General features: G+C 25.7%; 1 protein-coding gene and 1 long non-coding RNA gene across 2 annotated transcripts in view; one reads left to right on the forward strand and one right to left on the reverse strand.

Moving 5' to 3' along the window:
- LOC145829869 (uncharacterized) overlaps nucleotides 1–8,021 on the forward strand; it is a 29,813-nt gene extending 21,792 nt beyond the window's left edge. The window contains exon 5 of the long non-coding RNA XR_014369587.1: nucleotides 7,813–8,021. This is a non-coding gene — a long non-coding RNA (uncharacterized LOC145829869). The remainder of the gene's footprint in view (nucleotides 1–7,812) is intronic.
- Nucleotides 8,022–12,193: 4,172 nt separating this feature from the next.
- Nucleotides 12,194–12,952, reverse strand: LOC145829856 (uncharacterized). The gene has a single exon (XM_082937730.1). The coding sequence runs from the start codon at nucleotides 12,932–12,934 to the stop codon at nucleotides 12,338–12,340; it is 597 nt and encodes a 198-aa protein (XP_082793856.1). The 5' UTR covers nucleotides 12,935–12,952; the 3' UTR covers nucleotides 12,194–12,337.
- Nucleotides 12,953–23,690: the final 10,738 nt, after the last annotated feature.

The raw sequence follows: 23,690 nt of genomic DNA on the forward strand, positions 1-23,690 counted from the left end.
CACCCTTCACAACCAGAAACTGCTTAACATAACAACAAGATTGATATTCAATATGTTGCAGAAGCTTCTGGATTAACACTGAATACAGTTTCAGGCCAACTTCTTGTCTCCAACTATGGCCTTTTAATTAGAGTTTTGCGTCTCCTAGAAGGATTAAAGTTCAAATCTAATCAGCCCCTCTACCCAAGTGTTGAAGAGTTATCCTTTTCTAAATACATCTAAGCCTTAACTTAACGAAAAGAAACCTGTAGAGGTAGGCTAAGATTTTACAGAACTAGTAAGAAGTCTTAAATCAAACCTAATGCCAAAAGGTGATGGTACACTACATCATACACTGAAGTATTTGCAAAATTTAAAGATTGCCATTTTATCATTAAAGAAAAACTTTTGCGCATTTGAAGAGTTACATACTTTTTATTTAAACTTTTTTTCGAATATTATTATTTTCTGGTATAGAGTAGGGTTGGGCAACTTGCCGGCTGAATCCGGCCTGCCAAGCAGAAATCTTTGGCCCGCGGCCTACTTTTTAGTTTGAAACAGGTTTGAAAAACAAATAAAAAAGAACACTTTTTAATTTTTAATTATTTTACAACTTTAAGCTGGATTTCGTAACTAACATATACTCTTGTTAAAAATAACTTAAGTACTTACTGAATAACTGAAACATCAAGTCATAGTAAATCTAGATACTGTACGCAATAATCACGGCAAATAATTAAAATGAAAAGTATTTTTTATACATGACTATCGCAATTATACATGTAAATATTTTGTTAAAAGTTATTTTTTATCTTTTATCAGTACCAAGTTTGTTGGTTATTTAGATTAGATTGTTATTTCTTAATTAATAACGCTTCTGTAGATAACAAACTATTATAAATATATTTTAAGTACTAGAAATTTTATTCTATCTAGCTAATAAATTTATTTGATAGTTATGAATGTTCAAAGAACTATAATGATAGTCTTTTTTAAATTTTAAGTAAAGCACGTAATGTGTATCATTTAAATGTTTTAGAAGCTTTACTTATAAAAAAAAGTTTATACCTAAATTATTTAACAACAGTACGTTGTTTATAAATATAATCTCTTTAAACTGTTATAAAAAAAATTCTAATTTATGTACTTATTTTTTGTTTTATTTTTTTACTTATGCTTATCTTTAGTTGAACTAATAAATTACTTTTAATCTATTTATGATTTAGTTATAAATAGTCAATTTATTTCTAATAAGTTTTGCTTGTTTTTACTAGATTTGTATTTCTGATGTAACTTAAATTTGTTTACTTGCTCAAAATTTAGTTTGCAAAATAATTGCTAAAAGTAGTAATTGAAATAGGTTAGCCGAAATGTATTTTAAATGTATTTGCTCAATAAATGTTTTTGAATGTGATGCGTGTCCAGTTTTTGTATAAACTAAAGGATTACACAACTTTAGCAATTCAATACAGTTCTAAATGTTATCATAGTTTTTACAATACACACAATTAATAATGTGTTTGAAAATTGCACTGTTAGTTGGAGTTAAATGTTTTTATTTTGTAACAAGTAGTTGTCTTGCAGTCTCACCAATACAACGGTTGTTCAGATCGCCTGGACATGTGAACTTACAGACTGCCTCAACTTTTATATACTTTATTTATGAATTTTTTTTACTAATTAAATCTCCCAACCTCTTCTGGCTACGTAATTTTAACCCAATATTTTTGAAAGTTTAGGTGATGTTTTTAGAAAATTGTTCCAATGCTTTTTTCACTTTCTGCATTTCTACGACTTCTCCCTTTTCATGTTATTACAGAACTTTATATTGAATTTTTCGTGGTTGTTTTTGTAAAAAGAGCAACAAGAAAAATGTGAACGTACATGATCGTAAAAATTTAAATCTAAGGGGAGAAGACGGTGTGGTGCCCATAGTCAATATTGGCAGAAACGGGTATAAAAAAGAGTGCACACCAATTTTTTCTTTTAAAAATAGTTTCGTTTTGAGTTAATTTTAATAATGATACTTTGAAAAAAAAAGTATTAATTAATAATAATATTGAATTTTCGTTGATTTTAAATTTCTTTTTTATTGTTTTAATTAAAACTATTCAAAAAAAAAAAAAAAGTATGGTGTGAGGCTCGAAGACCGAAAGGTCTTTCTCCACACCAATCCATTGACCATAGTTGTGAGCGTTCACAATTTTCTTTCTTTCTCACAGGGTAATGTTGTTAAATGTTTGCTTTGTGAGGTACCTTTATTTTAACTTAATTTTAATAAAAATTGTTTATATTTTGTGTTTGTTCATCAATAACTTTTATCGGAAATGAATTATTTATTAAAAAATTCTGTGTTTTTACCCATTTATTATGTTGTAAACTTTCTAAGACTATACTTTTGTTCCTGTATTAAACGTTGTTTTTTTAATTACTCTACCAAGACTGTGGTGTAGTGTTTAAAGACATTGAACATTGAGTATATTTGAAAATTATAATAACGTCTTAACTTTTTGAAATCTCAAAGTGTATGATTCTTATGAGTTTATTATCTACAGAAGCTTTACTAATTAAAAACATCACCTTAATTTTAATCACCAACTTGGTCCTGATCAAGGATCAAAAGTAATTAAAAAAAAAATTAATAACCCATTTTGTTATGATCAGGTTTAAATAAACAGTCGATTTAGTGTTAGTCAACTGTCGTGATCAAGTGTTTATTATTTACTTTGTATTTTACATGTGTATTTTGATTAATTGTATAATTTTATTCTGATCAAATTGTTTTAGTTATATAGTGGGTATTAAATTTTTATTTGAATATCGCAATTCTGAAATCTAGCTCGAAGTTGTAACGAAGTTAAAAATAAGGTGTTTTATTTTACTATAGATTTGTATTTAGAAATGTTTAAGATTTTCCTTTGTTTAAAATAAAACTGAGCTTTATTTCAACATAAATTTCAAAGCGTTTTCTTATTTAGGTTCAATGTTTATTTAAAACTTGGTTTGTTTGTTTTAAACTTAATGTATAAATTTTTAAAATTATGCTGACCGCAAAGACTTTTTCTGGTAAATCTGGCCCGCGGACTAGAAAATTTACAACTTCTATTAGCATAGCGCAAATTAAATATTAAAAGCAAATCAAGTGTATTTTTTAAAAACTGTAAATATCTTTAATTCGCAATCTTGATGAAAGTTTGTGAGTTAAAAACCTACTTAGACTGTAGTTTAGGAAACTCTAAACCATTGTTTTTGTCAAAGCTTAACACGTTGAAATTAAAAGTTAAAACATACAAATTTTAAGTTATAATGTATATATTTATGTTATTAACATTTTAAAACTAGTTTGATATTCTTTAATGTTCAAAAATAACTGTATTTATAAAATTTGGTTCGTTTTTATAAACTAAAAATAAACATACCAGGGCTGCCACAAGGTTAGAAAAAACTTAAAAAATGACAAAATTCAGGAAAAGTCAGGAAAAAAGGGGGGTTTTTGAAAAAAAGTCGGCAAATCTGACAAAATTTGAAAAAATATCTTTGTTCAAATTTACACCACAATTCATTATTTTTCTAAGTCTTCAAAAGGTAAAAAATTAATTAAATATCCTTTTTAGTCAGACTAAAATTGCAATTTTTTTTTTAAATTTCCAATGCCTTCATATGGTAAAAATTAATAAGATATCCTTTATAAAGCTGCAAAATTTTTCTATTATTATATGTAAACAACTGTTTTAAGCTGTATAAAAATAAGATTGAAAGTTTTATATAGTTTCAAGTGTTTGGCTATGTATTTTATTTTAAATTAAGAGTTTGATTAAGAAAACTCAGGAAATTTTTCTCAGCTTGATCTGTGGCAACCCAGCATACTGAATTCCTAATAGTTTATTTTTCTATAAGAAAATATTAGTTGATTTTCTAATAGTTAAATTTTTAAAATCTTAAACACGCATATACATACTAATTTATTCAAAAGTACTGAAACTTACAAAACGTACACGTATAAATGTTTTTGATGCTGTATAAAATGTTTCATTCAAAGTAATCATCTTTTTTAATTTGATTAATTTTCTGCACCTAAATTCTAAAATAACCCTTAAGATATACTCTTTGATAAATTTGTAAAATCTATTTAGACTTTTGAGGATCAAGTTTTTTTTGCTCAGTGTTGTCTAAAATCGAAAGCTAGTTGTGTTTGTAATACTAAAAGCAGGGTTGCCAAAAAAACCTGGAAATTGACAATTTAGGTAAAAAACCCTGGATTTTAAAAAATTAAAAAAAAGACCTGGAACTTTGAACTAAAATCTTGAATTTTAAAGAATTTGTACATGTAAAGTAATAAAATTTCGATTACATTAGAAAAAAATATCATATAAAAAAAACGCCATTATATTTTTTTATTATCTTAAAACACCTTTAAAGTGCCTTTACAGTATCTTTTTAATATTGCTATACTATATTTTATTCTTTCTTAAAATCTAAAAAGATGTATTTAACAGTCATAGAAAATAGTATTTAAACAAAAATAAATCTGTACTTTAAAAACAAAACAAATTTTAATCTTAAGTTTGAATGTATGGTAAAGTTTAAATTTCTAATTTAAGTTTTTGCTTAGTAAGTAATAGTTAAAATGAATTAAAATGATAATCAAAATGAAAAAAAATATATAAATAAAACCTAGCTGTAGGCTTTTTTTTTCTTATAAAGTTGTAGTTTTTAGTAGTAAAAGAGCTTTAAGTTAAAATACATTCTAATGTGGCTTATGGTTCTAGGTTTTTTTCTTCATATTATTTTTCTATTAATATTTTGATTATTATTATAACTTTTATAGTACAAATTGCACGTTAAAAACTCTTAATAGTCTCATTGTAGCAACCATATGTTTTATTTATTTATTTTTTTCTAAATCATTAAAAGATTTATGCATTAAACCTATTTCTATTCAGGAAAAGAAATTAGAGACTTAATTAAAGTAAAAGTTGTGACCATCTTATTTTATATAAACCTAAGTAGTCTGTTCTCTTAAAAAGTTTAAGACGAAGCCTTATAAACTATTTAGGAAAGGAAAGATTGTATATCCTGTCTAAAAAGTAGTCATTAAAAAAGGAGCTGACTACACCAGTAATTCTTAAAGTAAGGAATATATCTCTAATAGGACTCCATTTATTTTGAATGAGGACTTGGTCATACATCAATGACTATTGTTCCAAAAGAAATACAGCAACCAGGATTATTATCATTAATTTTCCAGAAAAGTTTAAAATAGTTACACAAGTAAAATTTAATAACAAGGGGGCGATATCATAGAAACACATTGTGCAAAATTAAAAATTATTTGAGCCAGAACTAGCTTACATGAAAGGTTCTTAAAAGATGGTGTTTACAAACTTGAACTTTTTAAATTAAAACTCAAACGTCACATTTTCTTGTCAGCAGCCCAGTCTACATTCAACATATAACTAGGGACTATACACTGTTTTTTTTTAGACATGAGTTTTTAGACATATTAGATAAAGTAAAATAATATGGACCGTATTTCAATTTAATCGTAGATTATGTGCTGCTAGGATAAATTGTAATCCGGTGTTATAACACCACGTTAACTAAAAGTTAAAAATTTAATATTTATCTTCTATAAATCAAACAAAATTGAAAAGTAGTAGGCCTGTATTACAGTACTAGCTTATTAAATGCACTTAATATTCATAAGTATTTTATTTCTAGTTCTTATTACAAGTGAAATAACAAAACGTTTGTAATGCATACTTTATTAAACACTAGTTAATAGACAACTTAAAAAATGACTATTATTTTTTTTTAGAACTAAGGCGTCTATACGATGCTTCATCTGTAGTACTTCGGAGTCTGGTGTTCAGCCTCCACCCATTTACCTGTTAGATTTTCATTACATAAATTTTATTGTATTATGCATTAAAGTATGAAAAGTTTATTCAGAATAATATATTAAAATTAACACATTTTGTTACTGTAACAAGTGCTGTGTCCTTGCCCGGAATCTTTTTTTACTACAAGAATTTTAGTTGCAAACACAAAACTTTAAAATTAATTAATAAGAATTCTAGTTCAATAAATTATGTGTTTAGTTAAGTTATTTTCGTTGTGTGTTTTAAGTTTTACTCTATTTTCAAATTGAAAGAGAACACCGAAAAAGTTTTGCCTGTGCCAAAAACGATCTTAAAAACTTTTTATTAAACAATTCTGAGTTTTATTCGTTAAAAATTAGTTTATACTAAATTTGAGTTTAATTAATTTCAGAGTTGGTTCAAATACCAGATTATCATCCTGAACTAAGTTACATAACACTTTGTGGTTAAAGCTGATGCCATAAGGTGGTCCAACATTTATTTTGTAAAAAATATATTTTTGGCTATTATTTGAAAGCTATAATAAATAAAACTTTTTCTAAAACATAATTTTTGTTTTTTAATATAAAACTGTGTATTCAAAAGTCTTACATACAAAAAATAGAAAAAAAAACCGATACCTATTGTTTTGGATTTTCAAAAATTTACCTGAAGTATAGTTTCTCCTTCATTTTTAGCAATTTAACTCAAATTTTATAGAAATTATCTTTGCATCACAAAATATAATTATTGTAAATATTAAAAAATTTAAAAAATAAGCATTTAATAACCAAAATCTATAAAAAAAATACAAAAAAATTACTTGAAGTTAATAAATTCCTACAATATTATCATTAACTTAAAATTAGACTAAAAAAGTTTGAGAGCAATTGCTTTAAAGTTTTCGAAAAAAAAAAAGGTTAACAGAAAATACTGTTTATTTTGGTAGTTCCATAAGGAGCCTACTAAACTCTACTTAAGTCTTTGTACCTATATACAAACTTATGGCCTTAAAACAAGTTTAGAAAGATAAAAACAGGAAAATAATTGTAACCAGAAGCGATACTTAGTGATGTCATAATGGTGCGAAGCTAATTAAACTTTACCTTGAATACTTTTGTTATTTATATTAAAACATACAGCTATTTTAAAGCTGCAGAAAAGCTAAATTATCATTCGACTATGAGTGATGAACTAATAAAGGTTTTTTATGTTACCTATGACATCATCATACGTCACTACATTTTGTAAATAAAATAAATCTAACAAAAAACTAAACCATTAAAGGATTTTTACAATAACATTTAGCTTTAACATTCAGCATTTGTAAATACTTCTTAAATCATGAATAAAGAATGCTTTTAAAATAGTTTTTTAAATTTTATTTTGTTAATGCAATTTAAGCAGATTAAAAAAATTATTGTTCAGTCCAAGTTTATAAAAAAGTCGTTTTGTTAAAACCCTTATCGACTGTATAAATATTAATAATCTACGTAAAATTTTACAATGATTTAAACATAGTGTTTTTTTTACACATTATATATAAGACCAGTGGCTTGAAGGTGTGCACATTAGTGTGCATAGAAATGATTGTACTGTAAGCAAAAGTTTAGTAACTTGAAAAAAAGCTGTCTGTTTAGTTTTTTTTATTTAAAGGTAACTATATTATAAATTTAACAGTTCTTAACTCGTTATTAGTGTACTAAGACACTCAAAACATAATAAGTATTGTTTATTAATTCTGATTTTGTTTAAAAAAAAGTGTAATGTGCAAAGAACTTATTTACCCTTAATTTACAGTTTATAACTTTTAAAAACATTAAACTATAATACTGTGTTTTTTACTAGATGTACATATACATTTTTTAAAAGCAAATAAACTTAAAAATTCTTGATTTAAATATACATTAATACTCATATAACTAAAACTCACTGCTGCAGGAAGTATTTTGCCAACAGTATAACTTTCCAGGCGCAACATTGAGTTGAGGTCATTGACGTTGTTGGCATCTGCTTGCTTCATTTCCGGAATGGATCGGATATCCGTTGGTTTTTATCCTAAGCAGCTTCGTTGTATCCGCGTTGCTGAGGCAGTATCTTGTGATCGACCTGTTTTACATTCACTTTCAATTGTTGTGCTTTAAGTTTGTTTTTTTAACATCTGTATTAAAACATACTATCATAATTTATTGTTCGTTTAGTGTACTTTTAATAGTTGCCTGTATACAATCATTGCTGCCTTTCTAGAGCATTTACGTATCTTTGAAATTTCCTGCTTTATTTAATTTATTTAATTTTAGTTTATTGTCAAAATCTAAACCTAAACATTTAAACCTGAACCACTTAAACAGGAGATGAGCAATAAAAACAGAAGAAAAAGTTTTCAAAGTTTTTAAAACAAAATGTTATTTTACAACTTAAAAATACAATTTTTGCAACACTTCCAAATAAGTAATAAAAAACACTTGTAAAAAAAATATTTAAATCATTACAGATAAAATTGAAAACAATTAACTTGATCTTAAACTTAAAAATTTTTACAAAATTTTTTATCAAAAAATTGCTTCAAAAACCAGTGAAAATTGTCAACCTCAGGCAAAATATATCTCAAGTAAATAAGAGACATACTAAAATTTTGTTGTACTGTAGAAGGACTTATCATTTTAAGAGGAAGGTGTAGGAAAGTAGAACTTAGAAATTTAAAAGCATATAACTTTTGAACAAAAAAAGTATTAGCTAAATTTTGAAACTTACACTAGATGTTCTGGAATTTATGATAGGAAGAAACAAAAAAAAAGTATTAAGGGTATTTAAGGGCAGTTTTGGAACTTAAAATAAACCATGGTGGGCCATAAGCTGCGAAGGGGGGGGGGGGTAATAATGCCATAACTTTTGAAACTTACACTAGATGTTTTAGAGATGGCGATAAGAGCAAAATAGGTGTTATGTTAGTTTTTTGAGAAATATTATTGAAGCGTTGCTTTTTTAATTTCTTCAATGGGGACCTTATGAAAAAATTTTTGATAAACCCTGGTCTAGTCTCTCAAGGTAAGGCGTGTTAGCAATGTTCAGCTGTTGAAAACAAAATAGATGTATCATCTTCAAACAGAATCTAATTGGATTTTCTTCTCTTTTTGGTATAAGTACATACAGTATTGGGGTATAATTTAAGACCAACTGGTACTACATACAATATTATCAGTATGGTAATATTACTAATTTTAAAACTTATGAATTAATGTGATGTATGCAGTTTTGTATATTTAATTTTATTTTTTTGGTTCAGTTAAAAATTTTAGCCAACAAAATTTCCAATTTATAATTTAAATTGTTTAATTAAGGTGTTAACCCCCTATGACCTTAATAATTACTTTGAAATTTTATTATATATAGGTTTTACTCAGCTACAAAATGATTTTTACAGATTAAAAAAATTCAAAATAACTTTTGAGACACAGCAGGTCACAAAGTCAGAGGCAACAATAGGTTCCTTATGGGAGGCGCAAACTAAAACGGCAAAAATAGACTATTTCACTAAAAATCTATCTTCTCATACGTTTTTTGAGATAACTACCTCAAACTTCCAGAAAATGTTCCTTGATATATTTAGAAAATTCTGTCTGAAAGAATTTAAAAAAATTTAAGAAATTATATAAAAAGTAAACAAAAAAAAGTTTTTTTTTGTTTTTTGTTATAAAATTTTTATTTTTTAAATTTTGTTCTGACAGAATTTTTTAAATATCTAAAGTTTCAACTAGATAATTTTTAAAGTTAAATTTAGTTTTTCAGTTGCAAATTTAAAAAAACTACTGTAAATATAAGAGTTATACATTATAACAACTTACAATCACCAGTCCATATGTTTTGAAAACATTTTCTGACAAACATGGCTGCTTCATAGGTTGTAAAAATATATTTTGATCACTTTCTATCTTACTTGCATTTGCCTACCTTTTCAGGCTTTGCAGTTTGAAGTAAATATGCTGTAAAATATTTGTACTGGTTGATAATTTTTACTAGCTGTTAAACGCTTGCATTCTTACAAAATATAAAAATAATTTTATAGAGCTAGCTGAAAAGTTAAAAAGGTACCATAGTAATTGAATTTTAAATAATAATGTTAATAAAAAGGTTAAGCACCGGAAGTTTTTTAATGATTTTACATAAAATACTGAGCTAAAGTAGTCTTGATTATAAATTTTAATTTTTCTTGGTTCAAAAAAAAGTTTCAATTAGCCAGAATTAGCCATTTAATGCAAAAGTACTGACTTATAATAAGTCAAAAAAAAATCAGGTTGAGGTTTTACAGGATTTAAACAACTAAAAATAAAACAGCACAAGTTTACTCAAGTCCAAAATACCCTACAGCTACCATAATTTTATATAATAAAAACTTCTTTAAAAGTAATACTTAAAAATAAATTTAAAATTTACTGTTGCACTAATCACACATCTCCCTGCCATGTTAATTTTTTTTTTCCAAAAAGAAATTTGTATAAAAAAAAGAACTTAATATATATGTTATTTCTATAGTTTTTTTAAAACTTATGAAACTCTTACTTTTTGAAGACTATACATATTAGTAACCTTTTTAATAACTGAATTTTTCGCCTAACAACTATTAATATTATAATTCAGGTAAGAAACTCTTAAGTTTGAACATCCAATTAACCAATTTTTGATAGAATTTAAAAAAAGTAGACATAGAATACAAAAAGGATAAAATCATGAACAATTAAGATGACTAGTTTTATTTTGAATAGCTGATATCTACATTTTAGCAGTTACTAGTAAAATAAGGTTATTTTCATACTAGAATTTCATACATAATAGAGTTAAAGTATACAGTAAAAGTATTAAAACATATTAGTTTATCAGTTTTTTCTAAGCTTATTAACTATTTACAGAAATAAGCTACCAATAATAAATTATCTGAATTTTTATACCTGATTTAAATAGAAAAATATATATTATGGTAAATAACAAACTGTATTATAATTATAGCAACTGTATCAAACATATATAGAAAATTATCAAATATAGTTTTATCCACAATGTTTCTAGTTTAGTAAGTTGTAATTATTTTAATGAAAAAAAATATATTCTACATATTGGTACTAAAACTTATTAAGTATTTCATTTATTAATTTTTAAGTATTACTGAAACAACTTTTTATACTAGTTTTTTTTTTGAAGTTTTAAAATTACTTCAATATTTTTGGTATTTTGATTTAAAAACTTAAAAAAATATATAAAGTAAACATCTTTGCTTATAAATCTGATTCTTTTTGTATATATGTCGGCCATAGGTTCAACTCATAGTTTTTATATCCGTCATTAGGACCCTTACGCCTTCAGGACCGTTTATAACACTAAAAGAAAGTACTTTGATTTTGATGAATAATATAATTAGTTAAAGCAAAATTTATAAATAAATAACTAATATAAGCCAGTTTTATTTTTAATCTAACTTTACTGTTAATAAAATCCTGTTGCAATTTAAAAGCCAGTTGCAAATGTTTAATAAAAGCCTGTTGCAAATAGTTTTTATTCCTTTCGTTTATAGAGTATCCTGTATAAAGTAATGTGTTTTTTAATCTAGTTCTAAGATGATAAAGTTAATAACATTTTAATTTAAATGAAAAAAATTATGTAGGATAGTAATTAAATAAAATTAAAAACATTTAAAAATAAACTGCGGTATTTTAAAAGACTACCTTAAGCTTTTCTTCTACTTAAATAAAAGTTTGAACTACTCAGTTGACCTGAACTTCAAAACTGTAAAACTAAAAGTAGTCAAATTTTCAAGAGTTTTTAACTAAATGTCATTAGATTAAAATATTTTCATAATAATTATCTTTCTAAAACTAAAAAGATATTATTAGAGTAATAATTAAAAAATAAAAACAGTTTTAGTTTCATTGAAAAAATATCTTTGAAAGCTTATTAAGTATTCAAACAACATACCTGTATTAATTTGAGGTTGATGTAGATTTATCTCACCATCAAATGTTTTCATACAATAAATTCAATAATTTTCATCAAATGGAGAAGGATTTGGATTTAATTTATGTTAATATTTATCTATTTAGAATCTGAAAAAGCAAAATTAATTAAGAAAAAAATCCAGTGTTGAATTAATAATCATTCAAAATTTCTTATACTAAAAACAAGTATAGACTAAAAACTTTCAATAAAAATTCATATCGTGTACAGTTCACTATTATAAAATTTAAGTAACAGTTAGCACAAAAACTTAAAAAAATTAAAATATTAATGCAAACTAAAAAAAAGTAATCAGATATTTATAATACAGCTAACTTACTTTTATCAAGCATCTACATATTATAATTCAAAGACAACTTAATTTTTTTAAACTACTAAAAATAAGACACATTAAGGACACACAATTACATATTGTCTAAAAAACTATTAACACTAGAAAACTTTTCCTACAAATTAAGCTTTTTAAAGTACAAATGTCATCCTCAATGTTTTCAAATAAAGATATGCTTTCCATGTGTCGGTTGCACTTGCAAAGTTCCGCTCAGTTGCATTTTCAAGCCGTTTGAGCTCCACAAACCAAGTCCATTTCCTTGAATCTGAGCTGGATTCATTCTCGACCCATAGGTGTTACCATGCTTAGGCTTTTGACATTTGTCAAGCTGCTGCAGCCTGGTCAGAAACATGGAGTGAACAACTTCATTGACAAGATTCTCGCGTCTCATGTTGACCATAAAGTTTGTGCTGAAACAAGGTTTCGGCCATGCTTCGTAGCCCCTGTTTCTCCACATGGTGTACCTGGAGATCAGCTGCATTTGCTCCTGGTTGCCCGCGTACTTGACTTCCACCATGCATTCTCCCACGTCGTGAAATTTTGTTTTGGCAACGCGCTGAGCCACATTGAAGTCCGCGTACGTGATGAAGGCGAACCCTTTCCAGTTCTTGGTTTCCGGGTCGCGGATCATTTGGACGTTTGTAATCAAGCCAAATTGTTCAAAGTGGTCCCTTATTTGTTCCTCAGTGTGACCTCGTTTTATTCCTCCAATGAATATCTTGGACCGGGTTGACCGCACGGCAGACAAGTAGTCCATGGCTTTTCTTGGTTTAAAATAAAGTCTATGAATAAAATAGTTGTAAGTAAATTTTATTGTTTTTCATGAGTAAGATAAGTAATAAATTGTCAACATTGTTGTTATTGAAAGTAAATTTGTTTGATTTCATAATACATCTATGCTGTGTTGTTTTACAAGCTATGAAGTTGTTGCAAAAATAAATGCCCATATAAAATGTTTAGTAGTCTTAATCACATAGAACCGTGTACACTATGAAGTTTTAATGTAATAGTCAAAAAACTGTTTCTTCTAAAAAGCTTTTTCAGGCAAGTGTTTATTTTACTTAACTTAAGTATTTTACACTGAAAAAGCTAATCAAGACATAAACATGTTAGTTATAAATATTTATTTTGATGACTTTTAATTGAAAATTTAAAACTTTTGTTGGTTATTTACAACTATGTGTAAAAATTTTAGTCTGTAAAGTAAAGTTTATTAAACTAAATGTATAAATTTAGCTAAACTGTATTAAGTGTATCTTTTTGTTGCTATTAAAAAAAAAACTATTAGTGGTTTTATTAAATCTACATTTATTTTTTTTTTTACTCAAAAAAGCGTTTGTTGTTTTTCTTAATAAAACTCAATTCTATAAATTTTATAGCTTTGTTAGACCAAACCAAGCTGCTTAAGTATCAGAACAAAACTGCTAAGTCTTACAAATCTTTTAACCTCATTAATTTATTTTTAACACACAGTTTTAAATACTTAATTTTCTGAATTATTTTTAACAGGATTTTAAGTTTACTTATTAAAAAATAGCTGAAAAGGTAACTTATGCTAATTGCAACAAACTTTGGACTCAAAAGGAGTTTGTTTTTAAGAGAAAGAAAACTGTGAGCACTCACAACAATGTTCAATAGATTGGTGTGAGGAAGAATTTTTCATCATCTACCTACACACAATTTGCAATATAGAACTGTATTGCAAATTGTTTAGTCACACAGTTTTTAAGGTTGTTTTAGTATGTTAGTAAAAAATACTTTTATTATTTAAAACTAAGGCCTTCATAGATACAACTAAACTGATAAAAAATATAACAAAAATTGATTGCTTTTACTGGAAATTTTATAGTACTAATATCGTGCTTGGTTGAACTTTAAACACTTTATGGATGGTAAATGTATAAAAAATCTTTGTTCTTAACTTATTTTATCAAATATAGTAATTAAAATAAAAAAAAATTCTACAATAAACAATGAAGTTGATAGTTAACAGCTTACAAAAAACCATTAGTTTTGGTCTAAATGAGAGATAGAAAAAGTATGCTGTGAATTAATATGCTTCTATAATTATACAGTACATCCGGTTATATCAAATATTTTGACTTTTTTAAGTTTAAATACTCTTTCATTACATTTTTTAAAGAGTTGTAAAATAATAATGCTTTATAAAAAAAACTTTGCCTAATACAAGTATAGATTCAAAGTTGTAGTTACTCACAAGTATTCGAGAAAATCATACTGTCTAGTAACAAATAAATTCTCTGAATATACTAAGCACTTCAAAAAATTAAAACACACCTATAAAAACCCAAGATATAGAGACTTATTAGGTGTCTGTAATATTTACGCCTCAGTACATAAACTTTTTTCTCTACTTTAGTTTTGACATGTAATGGTTTATTATTGTATACTTTTTTTGTAAGAATTTAATTTTTGGCTTGTGTTTTTAGTACTCAAAATCCTTTTAAAAAGTATGTTTAGAAACATAGGAGTTAAAATATAACATTATATAGTATAACAATAGTAGTTTTTTCCAAAAATTCAAGTTTTATATTGAAATCTATGATTATAAAGTTTTTAACTTATTATCAACTCATTAAATACATAAGTGTATAAAACTTGTTTTATATTCTAAAGAGTTTATATTCTGAAAATAACTTAAATCTGTTTAAAATTTTAAAGTTAAATGTGTAGCTAATTTTTTTTCTAAACCTGCATTTAATATTAAGTTAGTAGTTTTGTCAAAAAAAGATAGAAAATTTCATTATTGTGTATTTGCAACTTTTTTATTTTTAATTTAGTATGATATTTTAGTTCAAATGTATAAGTTATTAAGAGTTTTTGAAAAAATTACAAAAAATACTTTACTTATATTATTAACTAGAAAATATTAACACATTTTTAGATGAAGAACTATCAGTTCTGTGATCAAGTTGCTCCAAAATTTCAACAGAATACTTAAAAAATTCAAATCTTTACATGATCTACATTCTACAGGGTACCAAAAAGTTAACTAATATAACCTAGTTCTTCAAATAAATAATTATTTATATTACTTATAACTGTTTTTGTACATATTTCAAAATCTATCTAATTTTTGTTAAAAAAGTATTAGTTTTAATTTAATATTACTTATCATCATAGCCTTAATTTTTTACAGTACAGTGTAAATGGTGAATTGATAGGTTGAATTAAAAAAAAATTAAGTTAATATTTAGATAACCAAAAGTTAGGCTTGCTTTTTTGAAGTTTTCTATTTACCAACAAGCTTAAAAAAATGTTTTTGAATAATTTAAAAATCTAAAGCTTTGAGTTTTAGATCAACAATGTTAATGAAGGTGTAATTGAAAAATAACAATTATAAATTTTTGATTGCCAGTTTTAACTCAAATTTTATAAGGGCTAAAAACCACCTATGAAAATAAACTACAATATTTTATACTAGAGTATCATTTTTTCAAAGGTCGTTATAAACAGAAATTTACATCTTAGTCCTTATACAGTACCACATAATTTAGTTTTAGCACAAAATACTATTTTTTGTCTTAAAACAAAAAAAACCGCTAATGTTTATTATCATGTTTTAAACTTAAAATCCGATAAGTTAAAAACTTAAATGATCGATTTATTAATGTAAAAGAATTTTTTTTTGAAATTTTTTGTGTATATTTTAAACCTTCTCCATAAGAAATTAAAAAATTTGAGCAGAAAGCGAAGTTTTTGACTAGCTTAGTTTAGTAAAGTTGACGACATTTTTTTAATGTATAAGCTAACTTTACAATAAGAATTTTTATTACGCAGAGCTCAATAAAGAGTAATCAAAATTTAAGAAATAAGTTTAAGTTAAATACCTGTAAATGCTAAAAGAAAAGGGAACTTAGTCAGTAAAATTAAACATAAAAAAAATTCGATAAAATAATTTTGAACTTAAATATAAAAAACTGTTTAATAACGACCTAATTTTTGAAATAGCTATGACAAACATTAAACTTTTATAATTCGGTATTAATCTTCTTTCGATTTAATTAGATTTAATACAATGGTATTATGGAAAATTTTATGTAAATAAATTAGACAGATATCTGTCTATAGCTTTTTATTGTTTCTAATTTGTATAGAAATACTTAAAATTTAAATAATGAAATTAACAAATTAGTCCGAAAAGATATTTTTAAATAATTGAACTTAATTGACAGTGTATTGTAAGCTTTAATACAATTCGGTTATTTTTATAAAACTTTTAGAACTTTGACCTATGTAAAATATACAACAAAGTTTTTTTCAGCTAGCTTTTTATTTTAGATTATTTTGAAAAGTTTAGTCGTAAGGTTTTTATGCTTTGTTGGTTTAAAATATGTTTAGATTTGTTAGCTAAATTAATTTTTTTATTTTTTGCCTGAAGATACATTTTACGTCTTGTGAACTACTTTTATACTTTAAAAAAGACGTCGTTTTTTAAATTTCATGTCAATAGTTTATTTTATTTTGAAAAAATTAAAAATGTTGCCCGAAAGAAAATTGATTTTCCAGTTGTTCACTTTCCCTTCTTATCTGCATTTAATATTTAAAAATTAAAAACTGGATTTGAAACACTAAATTGTTTAGTTTAAAACTTACTTCAGTCCCAGCTACATTTAGCGGTTTAAAGCTGTATCCTGGTAAACGCACGTTCTTTAAACTCTCAAATTTATTAATTTCTTCTGATGCTTCTACTCGTTTAGTCTGCTGATTGTGCGTACTAACAAACTGTTGGATGTTCGATCCAAAGAATTGTTCACCTGAATTATTATTTTAAACAGTTTACTTTGTTTCAACATAGCATATTTTTAAAAACATTGTCAACTATAATGTTGGATTTACCATTTTGTTGGTTAAATTTGTCAAAGTGATCAAAGTTTTGTACAGCACTGTCGAATGATGTCGAACTTCTCGGTGCTGTACTGCCATACACTGCAGCTCCTTGAGGTTGAAAAGCACCTGCGTCCTGATTGTACAGAACCGGCGGGTAACCTTTGTTGTATTTATAAAATAAGTTTAAAAAAAATCTCAACTCACTTGACAAAATTTAATTACTTACGTCCAACAGCATGTTGAGCGTTGTTCGCATAATCAACGTTGTTGCAGAACTGCGGGTTATAATAATCGCTGGCTTGATAGCTGCTCGGTTGTCCACTTACAGCAGGAATTCCGTTCAAGGCTTGTTGGTTGAACCAGCCATCTTGAGTTAACAAATGAAATTGTTGTAAAGTTAATAATGAAATTAAAGACTATAATGTTTTACTATAAAAAGTTATAGTTAGTTAAGTCTTAGTACCTTAAGTACTAAATTGAAAGTAGTAAGCCATAAAATAGTATTGAGGAAATTTTATACCATCAAAATTCTGATTAGAATGTAACTGGTCTGCAGTTGCAGCTAACTGCGGCTGGTAAGTATTCTGCCATTGATACGTTGAACCATTTATGTCGAGTTGTTGGTACTTCGATGCATGTTGCACGCAGTTGTTGTTTGACCGACCTATTAGATATAAATCGTGTTAGTTGATTTAAACATTTATTAAAAAAATTAAACTTACGTCTTTTAGCCGCTCCATATCTTCCCTGACGCTGTCTAAATTTTCATTTTTAATAAGTTTTTTTTTAATACATAAAATAAAAACCATATTTGTACTTAGTTTATAAATATAATTGTATATAAAATTTTTATGGAGACAATCGTTCTAAAAATTACTTACCTTTTATACTTAAATGACTTAGCCTTTGGGTTGTTTTCAATCTTCATTCTAGTGACCTGTAATTCAAAAAGTATAATTTTATATGTTACAATAAATGTTTGTGAAATTGGAAACCTACAACTGGGTTTTTATAAGCAGTAACCGCCACAAATTCCGTTTTTAAAAACTGAAACTTTCTTACAGCTTGTGGCATGCTTTTTTTTTCAACTTCTTCTAGTACCAAGTACGGCTGATACTTGCATCTTGTGTGGACGCGCAGTTGCTAAAAGATAGTTTATGTCAATATACAACCGTGGTTTTATAAAAACATACTAAAGTTTAATTACAATAAAAATTTTATAACATTTATATGTTCACCTCCATTTTTTCAGGACGGGTGTTCGTAACCTTCAACTTCTCAAAAGAGACCACTTTTCCTGCCAGGTCTCTTCCGAGCTTCTGCCCCAAGTCTGAATGGTAGCAAACAGGCTTTGTATAAGGCTCATCGTCTCCACATGGTGACCAATCACCCATATCCTCGTTGAAGACAAACCTTTGTAAAATATAATTGTTTACTTTAATAGATTTCGTTAAACAATTAAACTTGTAAAAAAGATAGGTCGTTGCTCACTGTTACCTTTTCAGTCCATCTTTTTCTATGTATATTTTGACTTCATAGAGAGTGTCGGGTTCGAGGTTGGTGAACTTGAAGTAGAGGCGCGGAAACAAGCATCTTCCTTTTGGGCAGCAAATCTGCTCGTTCATAAAAGATGAAAACTGCTCCCACGTGTGTCGATTTAGCATCTCGACCTAAAACAACTTTTTAATTTAAAAATCTTTAGAAAGGTTAAGGAAAACACATTTATGTTGCATTCAGTTGTTATCAAGTGAAGTTTGTTGTTAGTTAGTTGACTACAAGCTACATAGTATTATTTCTTAGTAGACAGTAAAACTAACCGTTAGGCCATCTTCACACTTAATTGTATAACCATCAGTTTGGTACAACTTACCAGGGTAAGGTTCTTTGCAGTGGTAGGTAGACATTTTAATATTAAAGTATATAAACTGTCTGCTTTGAAAGTAATTTAAATTAGGTTAATGATTTTTGACAATACTGAAAAAATAGTAACCAGCACAACAGAAACAAGGTTGATTTGAAACTTGAATCTTTGTTTGATAGTTAAAATATGTTTCCTGTTTATATATACTAAAGGTAAATGGTACTTCATTGTTCATTGTACCTTAATTTCTTACATAAGTCGTAGTTTTAGTTGTACTTCTTTGAGTGTAGACAATGTTCTTTTGTATAGTTATTGTAATGAAAAGATTTAAAAACAGTTTTTTGTTTAACTTCTTAAAGTTTATAGGGATTATTGAATAACAAATGACTGGCTATTCAGTGTTTACAAATCAGAAATTAAAAACAAAACAAACTAGAAGCTACTATTCTAAGTATTCAAAATATTATCATTGTTCACTTAAATTTTTGATGGGCTTTGTTTTTGAAAAGTAAAAAGTAATGTAAAAGAGCCTTTTGATTAAATTTTAGAACTAATTTAGTTTTGAAAACAGCACTGAAATAATTAAGAAATTTTTTATTATACTTTTTATACACTTATAATTGAAATAGAAATCTAATTTTTCTTTAATATATACTAAGTGTTTCTTAATATAAAAACTTCTGTATACCAATTTTGTATGATCTTCTAAAATTTTTACTAAAATAAAAAACGTTTCTAAGCTAAGTATAAAACATAATGATACGGAAGTGTTGTTAATAACCTTCTAAACTTTACATATAATTATACTTCTTTAGATATCGACACCAAAAGAATGAACTATCGATTATTCCAAAGGTACTTAGACAATAATTACTTAATAACAATTAAAATATAAGAAAAAGACGTAAAATTTTTTACAGGTAAACTAGTTTGCTATAAAAATGTTGTATTTTTCTAGTATTTATATAAGAGCATAACATTATTTTTTACATACAGTATCTTAATAAAATAAATGAAAAAAGCTTTTAGAAAAATTTATAAAAAAAATAAAAGTTACTATATTCTATATTTATCGAAAACGTAAATCAATTATCTAAATTCGAAAATCATACAAAGTGAGAATAAAATAAGTAGCTCACTCTTTCAATTATAAAAATGAGCTGAAAAAAGTAAAAAAGTCTATGAGACTACAAAATTATTAACTAGAATTTGTTCAACTGGGTGCAGATAAGAATGGTCGGTACAAATAAGTTATAACTTTACTTGAAGTTTAAGTTTGTTATAACAGTACAAAAAACTTTACTGACTTTTATTGAAGTTGTGTTAAAGGTTTATAGTGATGTCTAAACAATAAGAATTATTCAAGTTTTAAAATCCTGATGTTAAACTTGCCCTAAACTGTTTAAGCTAAATAATATTTCTTCTCTTCTGTACTAAGCTTTCTAACGTTGATATAACTTACATTAATTATTTTCGCTTATGTTTTAATATGTTTTATTGCAAATATATTTTTCTATGAAAATGCTATCTACCAAACTGAATAGTTCATTGTTTGTTAATATTATTTTTGTTTAAAACTAAACTGGTTGTTGACATGATATAAATTTAGTGTTTTTTTTAACTTTTATAGCGAAAAAATAAAACATGTAATGTAAAAAAAACTCTTCTTAGTGATATAAGTATGAACTTTACTTGTTTTTAAAATACAAAGAGTAAAAATGCGAGACCAATATTTATTCATCATTAAGTCATAAGTTTTATAAGAAGGATATCTAGTTATAAATAACTGAAATTTAAAATGCTATATTAGTCATAATAAGTTACATAAATATTTTTTCGTTAAACCTATTTCATTAAAACAGTTACTTAAAAAAATCTATATCAGTAACCAGTTAGTTTGAAAGGCTTGTAAGTTCAATCCCAATGAATATAATATTTACATCCCTTTCAAAACTTATTACAAAATAATTTAAAAAAATGTAAAATGAAAAACAAGGTTTAATTTGCATAATGTTATTTATAACAACCGTCTTATAAAAAAGCCTTGATAAATTTACATTCATAAAAGCATTAATTTATTGATACCTAAAAACATTCTATTTGAATAAGAACTGAAAATGTTAGTTTTTTGATAAACGAAAGATCTTTTCGAAGTGTTTGTAAAAGACTGAGACTGATTTTTTTGATGGTTCTAACAATTTTTTATTTTTGTTTAGTCAAGTTTTCAACCCTGTCCGGTCTTTAAAATCAAAAGAGGAAGACTAGACTACCTTCATCCCATTTTAATTTCTAAAAACATTTTTCATAATCTTTTTAGTTTAGAAGTTTTTGATAATTGTATAAACTGCCGAAATAAAAAAATAGTGACAAATGACAGTTTTTCTTATGTACTTTTTTATATTTGCATATCAGTAAAAACTAGTCTGTTCCTACCGATAAACAAAAACACGATAAAGATAACTTATTTTTTATTTATTTTAACTATAATTACTATAATCATTTAGTTTTTTAGTTTATATAATAAAGTAAGTTTTTATACTTTTAAATTAATAAAAGTGTTAAAACGGTTATTAACAAACGTTGGTAATTAGAAATATTTATTTAGTGTTTATTTAATACAAAAAATCACAGTACTCTTTATTTATTAAGCAAGGAATGTTTTTGTTGCAGAGCTATGCAAATCGAAGAAATTTTTTGTTACATATTCAAGTGAACTTGCTTTGCTAAGATCTCTATTAACAAACGATTTACTTTAAATTTTTATTTTTATTTAATGACTATTCTAGTTTATAAAACTTATATACACAGTAACAATTAATATTCATTATACATATACAAAAAATATGTTTAAATAATACTTTTATTGTTTATTGAATGATAAAAAAAAGCGCTCAAAAAGTTTAGTCAAAGGACTTGGTGTATGAAAAAACCTTTCGGTTATCGAGTCGTACACCACATGCTTTTACAAATTCTTACAAGATAAAAATAAAAACAACCAACAAAATGAAAGAAAATAAATTTCAATAAAAATTAACTAAGTTATGAGGTTACTTAAAAAAAATATTCATAATTTACTCAAAAACTTGTCTAATAACATAAAAAAAACATATTAAGTTTTTACATGAACATTATAACCCTGTTTTAAACTTTCATAAATAACTACAGAACTTCAGATTAATATGCTTTAGATATCCTTAAAATTTGAAATGCTATTGATGACTTGAGACATTATGGTTAATATTATGTACTAGGGATAGGCAATTTTTCCAGTCGAAACACCAGATTTTTTAGTAAATCTACTTTAAAAACATAAATAGAAATAATCGTTTTGTAGTTAGTCTCTAAAAATAAAAGTAAGAGCACAACTAATGTTATTTGATACATAAGATTATTTATTCATATATTTTTATTAATAAAAATACGGCGCGGGCCGTACTTTGCAACTCTTACTCGTTTTTTCCGTTGTTGCCAATTCAATAATTGTAAACCTTGTGACTTATTACACTCTTGATGATTTGAATTAAAAAACAACTTTAATTTTAGAATTGCTGGACTTAAAGAAGCTTTTAAAAAAGCTCTAATTATGAAAATAAATACGTATTTTGAAACAAACTATATCAAAAACTAATAATATTTATCTAAAATATATCACGATGATTTATTTTCATTGTAACTAAAAAAAAGGCTGCAAATAAAATTAATTCCCAATACTAACATCTTCGTTATTGATAAAATATTAGTTTTAACAGTACAAAATTTAAATATCTAATTTGTTTAATGTTTTTGGGGAAACTTGGTTTTTATTACTTAAATTAATAATAAAACTTTAAAAAGAAAAACAGCTACATTTAAAAAAATTAACATCCTCAATTTTAAATCTGTGAAAAACAAAATTTAAAGTAGGTATCAGATAATAATATTTTTAAATTATAACAAAAAAAAGTCCTAAAGTTTTTTATACAAAAAAAATATATATATGGAACTTCAATATATACTACTTTTTAAAATGAACAAAAGTTAGCACCCGTGTAAAACTGTAACTATCAAAGTTTATTTACAAACCGTATGATATTGTACGTCTAAGACAAGGTTTCCCAAACTTCTTTTTCAAATGGCCCCCTTTAAAGAAATTAAAAAAGCTATGGCCCCCTTGTACCAAGATTACTCAAAAACTACCATAAAAAACACTAAAACTTTTTTTTTTCCTCTTCATCAGCAACTCCATAATATCTAGTGTAGTTCAAATTATGACCTCATGTCCCCTCCTTTGATGCTCACTTGGCCCACTTTAAGAAACCCTGGTCTAGGAGTTTTTAAGTATATTTTATTACAGAACTATTGTTCACAGCTCTATTCTGATTGGTAAATAAAATTTTAACGAAAATGATCCTAAATTTAATCTTAACTAAATTTTTAAAGCAATTATTGACAAATAAAAACCTAACTACCCTACTTCGTTATATAATTTATCTGTAAACTAGTTCATATTTATAAGTATGGAACCATTTAAAGTGTTTTATACAGAAATGCTTCTGTTTATTTAATTGCTTAAAACAAAATAAGGACATTGGTAGTCATACATTGAGGTATCCGAAAATAAGAATCATCTGTAGGTTGATATATATAAGTTGATGAAAAAATTATTTAAATAAAAACTTGACAGCAGTACTTAAGATTAATCTAAACAAGCACCTTATATTGTTTACATCATAAAAAACTTCTATCTAACCATTTTATAACAGAAAAAAAAAGCTAAAAAAGTTTTCAGATTTTCTTTAACGATAAAAGTAGACAAAAATGT

This window comes from Thalia democratica, chromosome 2 (genome assembly GCF_965202585.1).
Source record: "Thalia democratica chromosome 2, ktThaDemo2.hap1.1, whole genome shotgun sequence".
NCBI lineage: Eukaryota > Metazoa > Chordata > Thaliacea > Salpida > Salpidae > Thalia > Thalia democratica.

Excerpts from the sequence above, each read along its gene's own strand:
- LOC145829856 (XM_082937730.1), bottom strand. The coding sequence starts at position 12,934 with ATGGACTACTTGTCTGCCGTGCGGTCAACCCGGTCCAAGATATTCATT.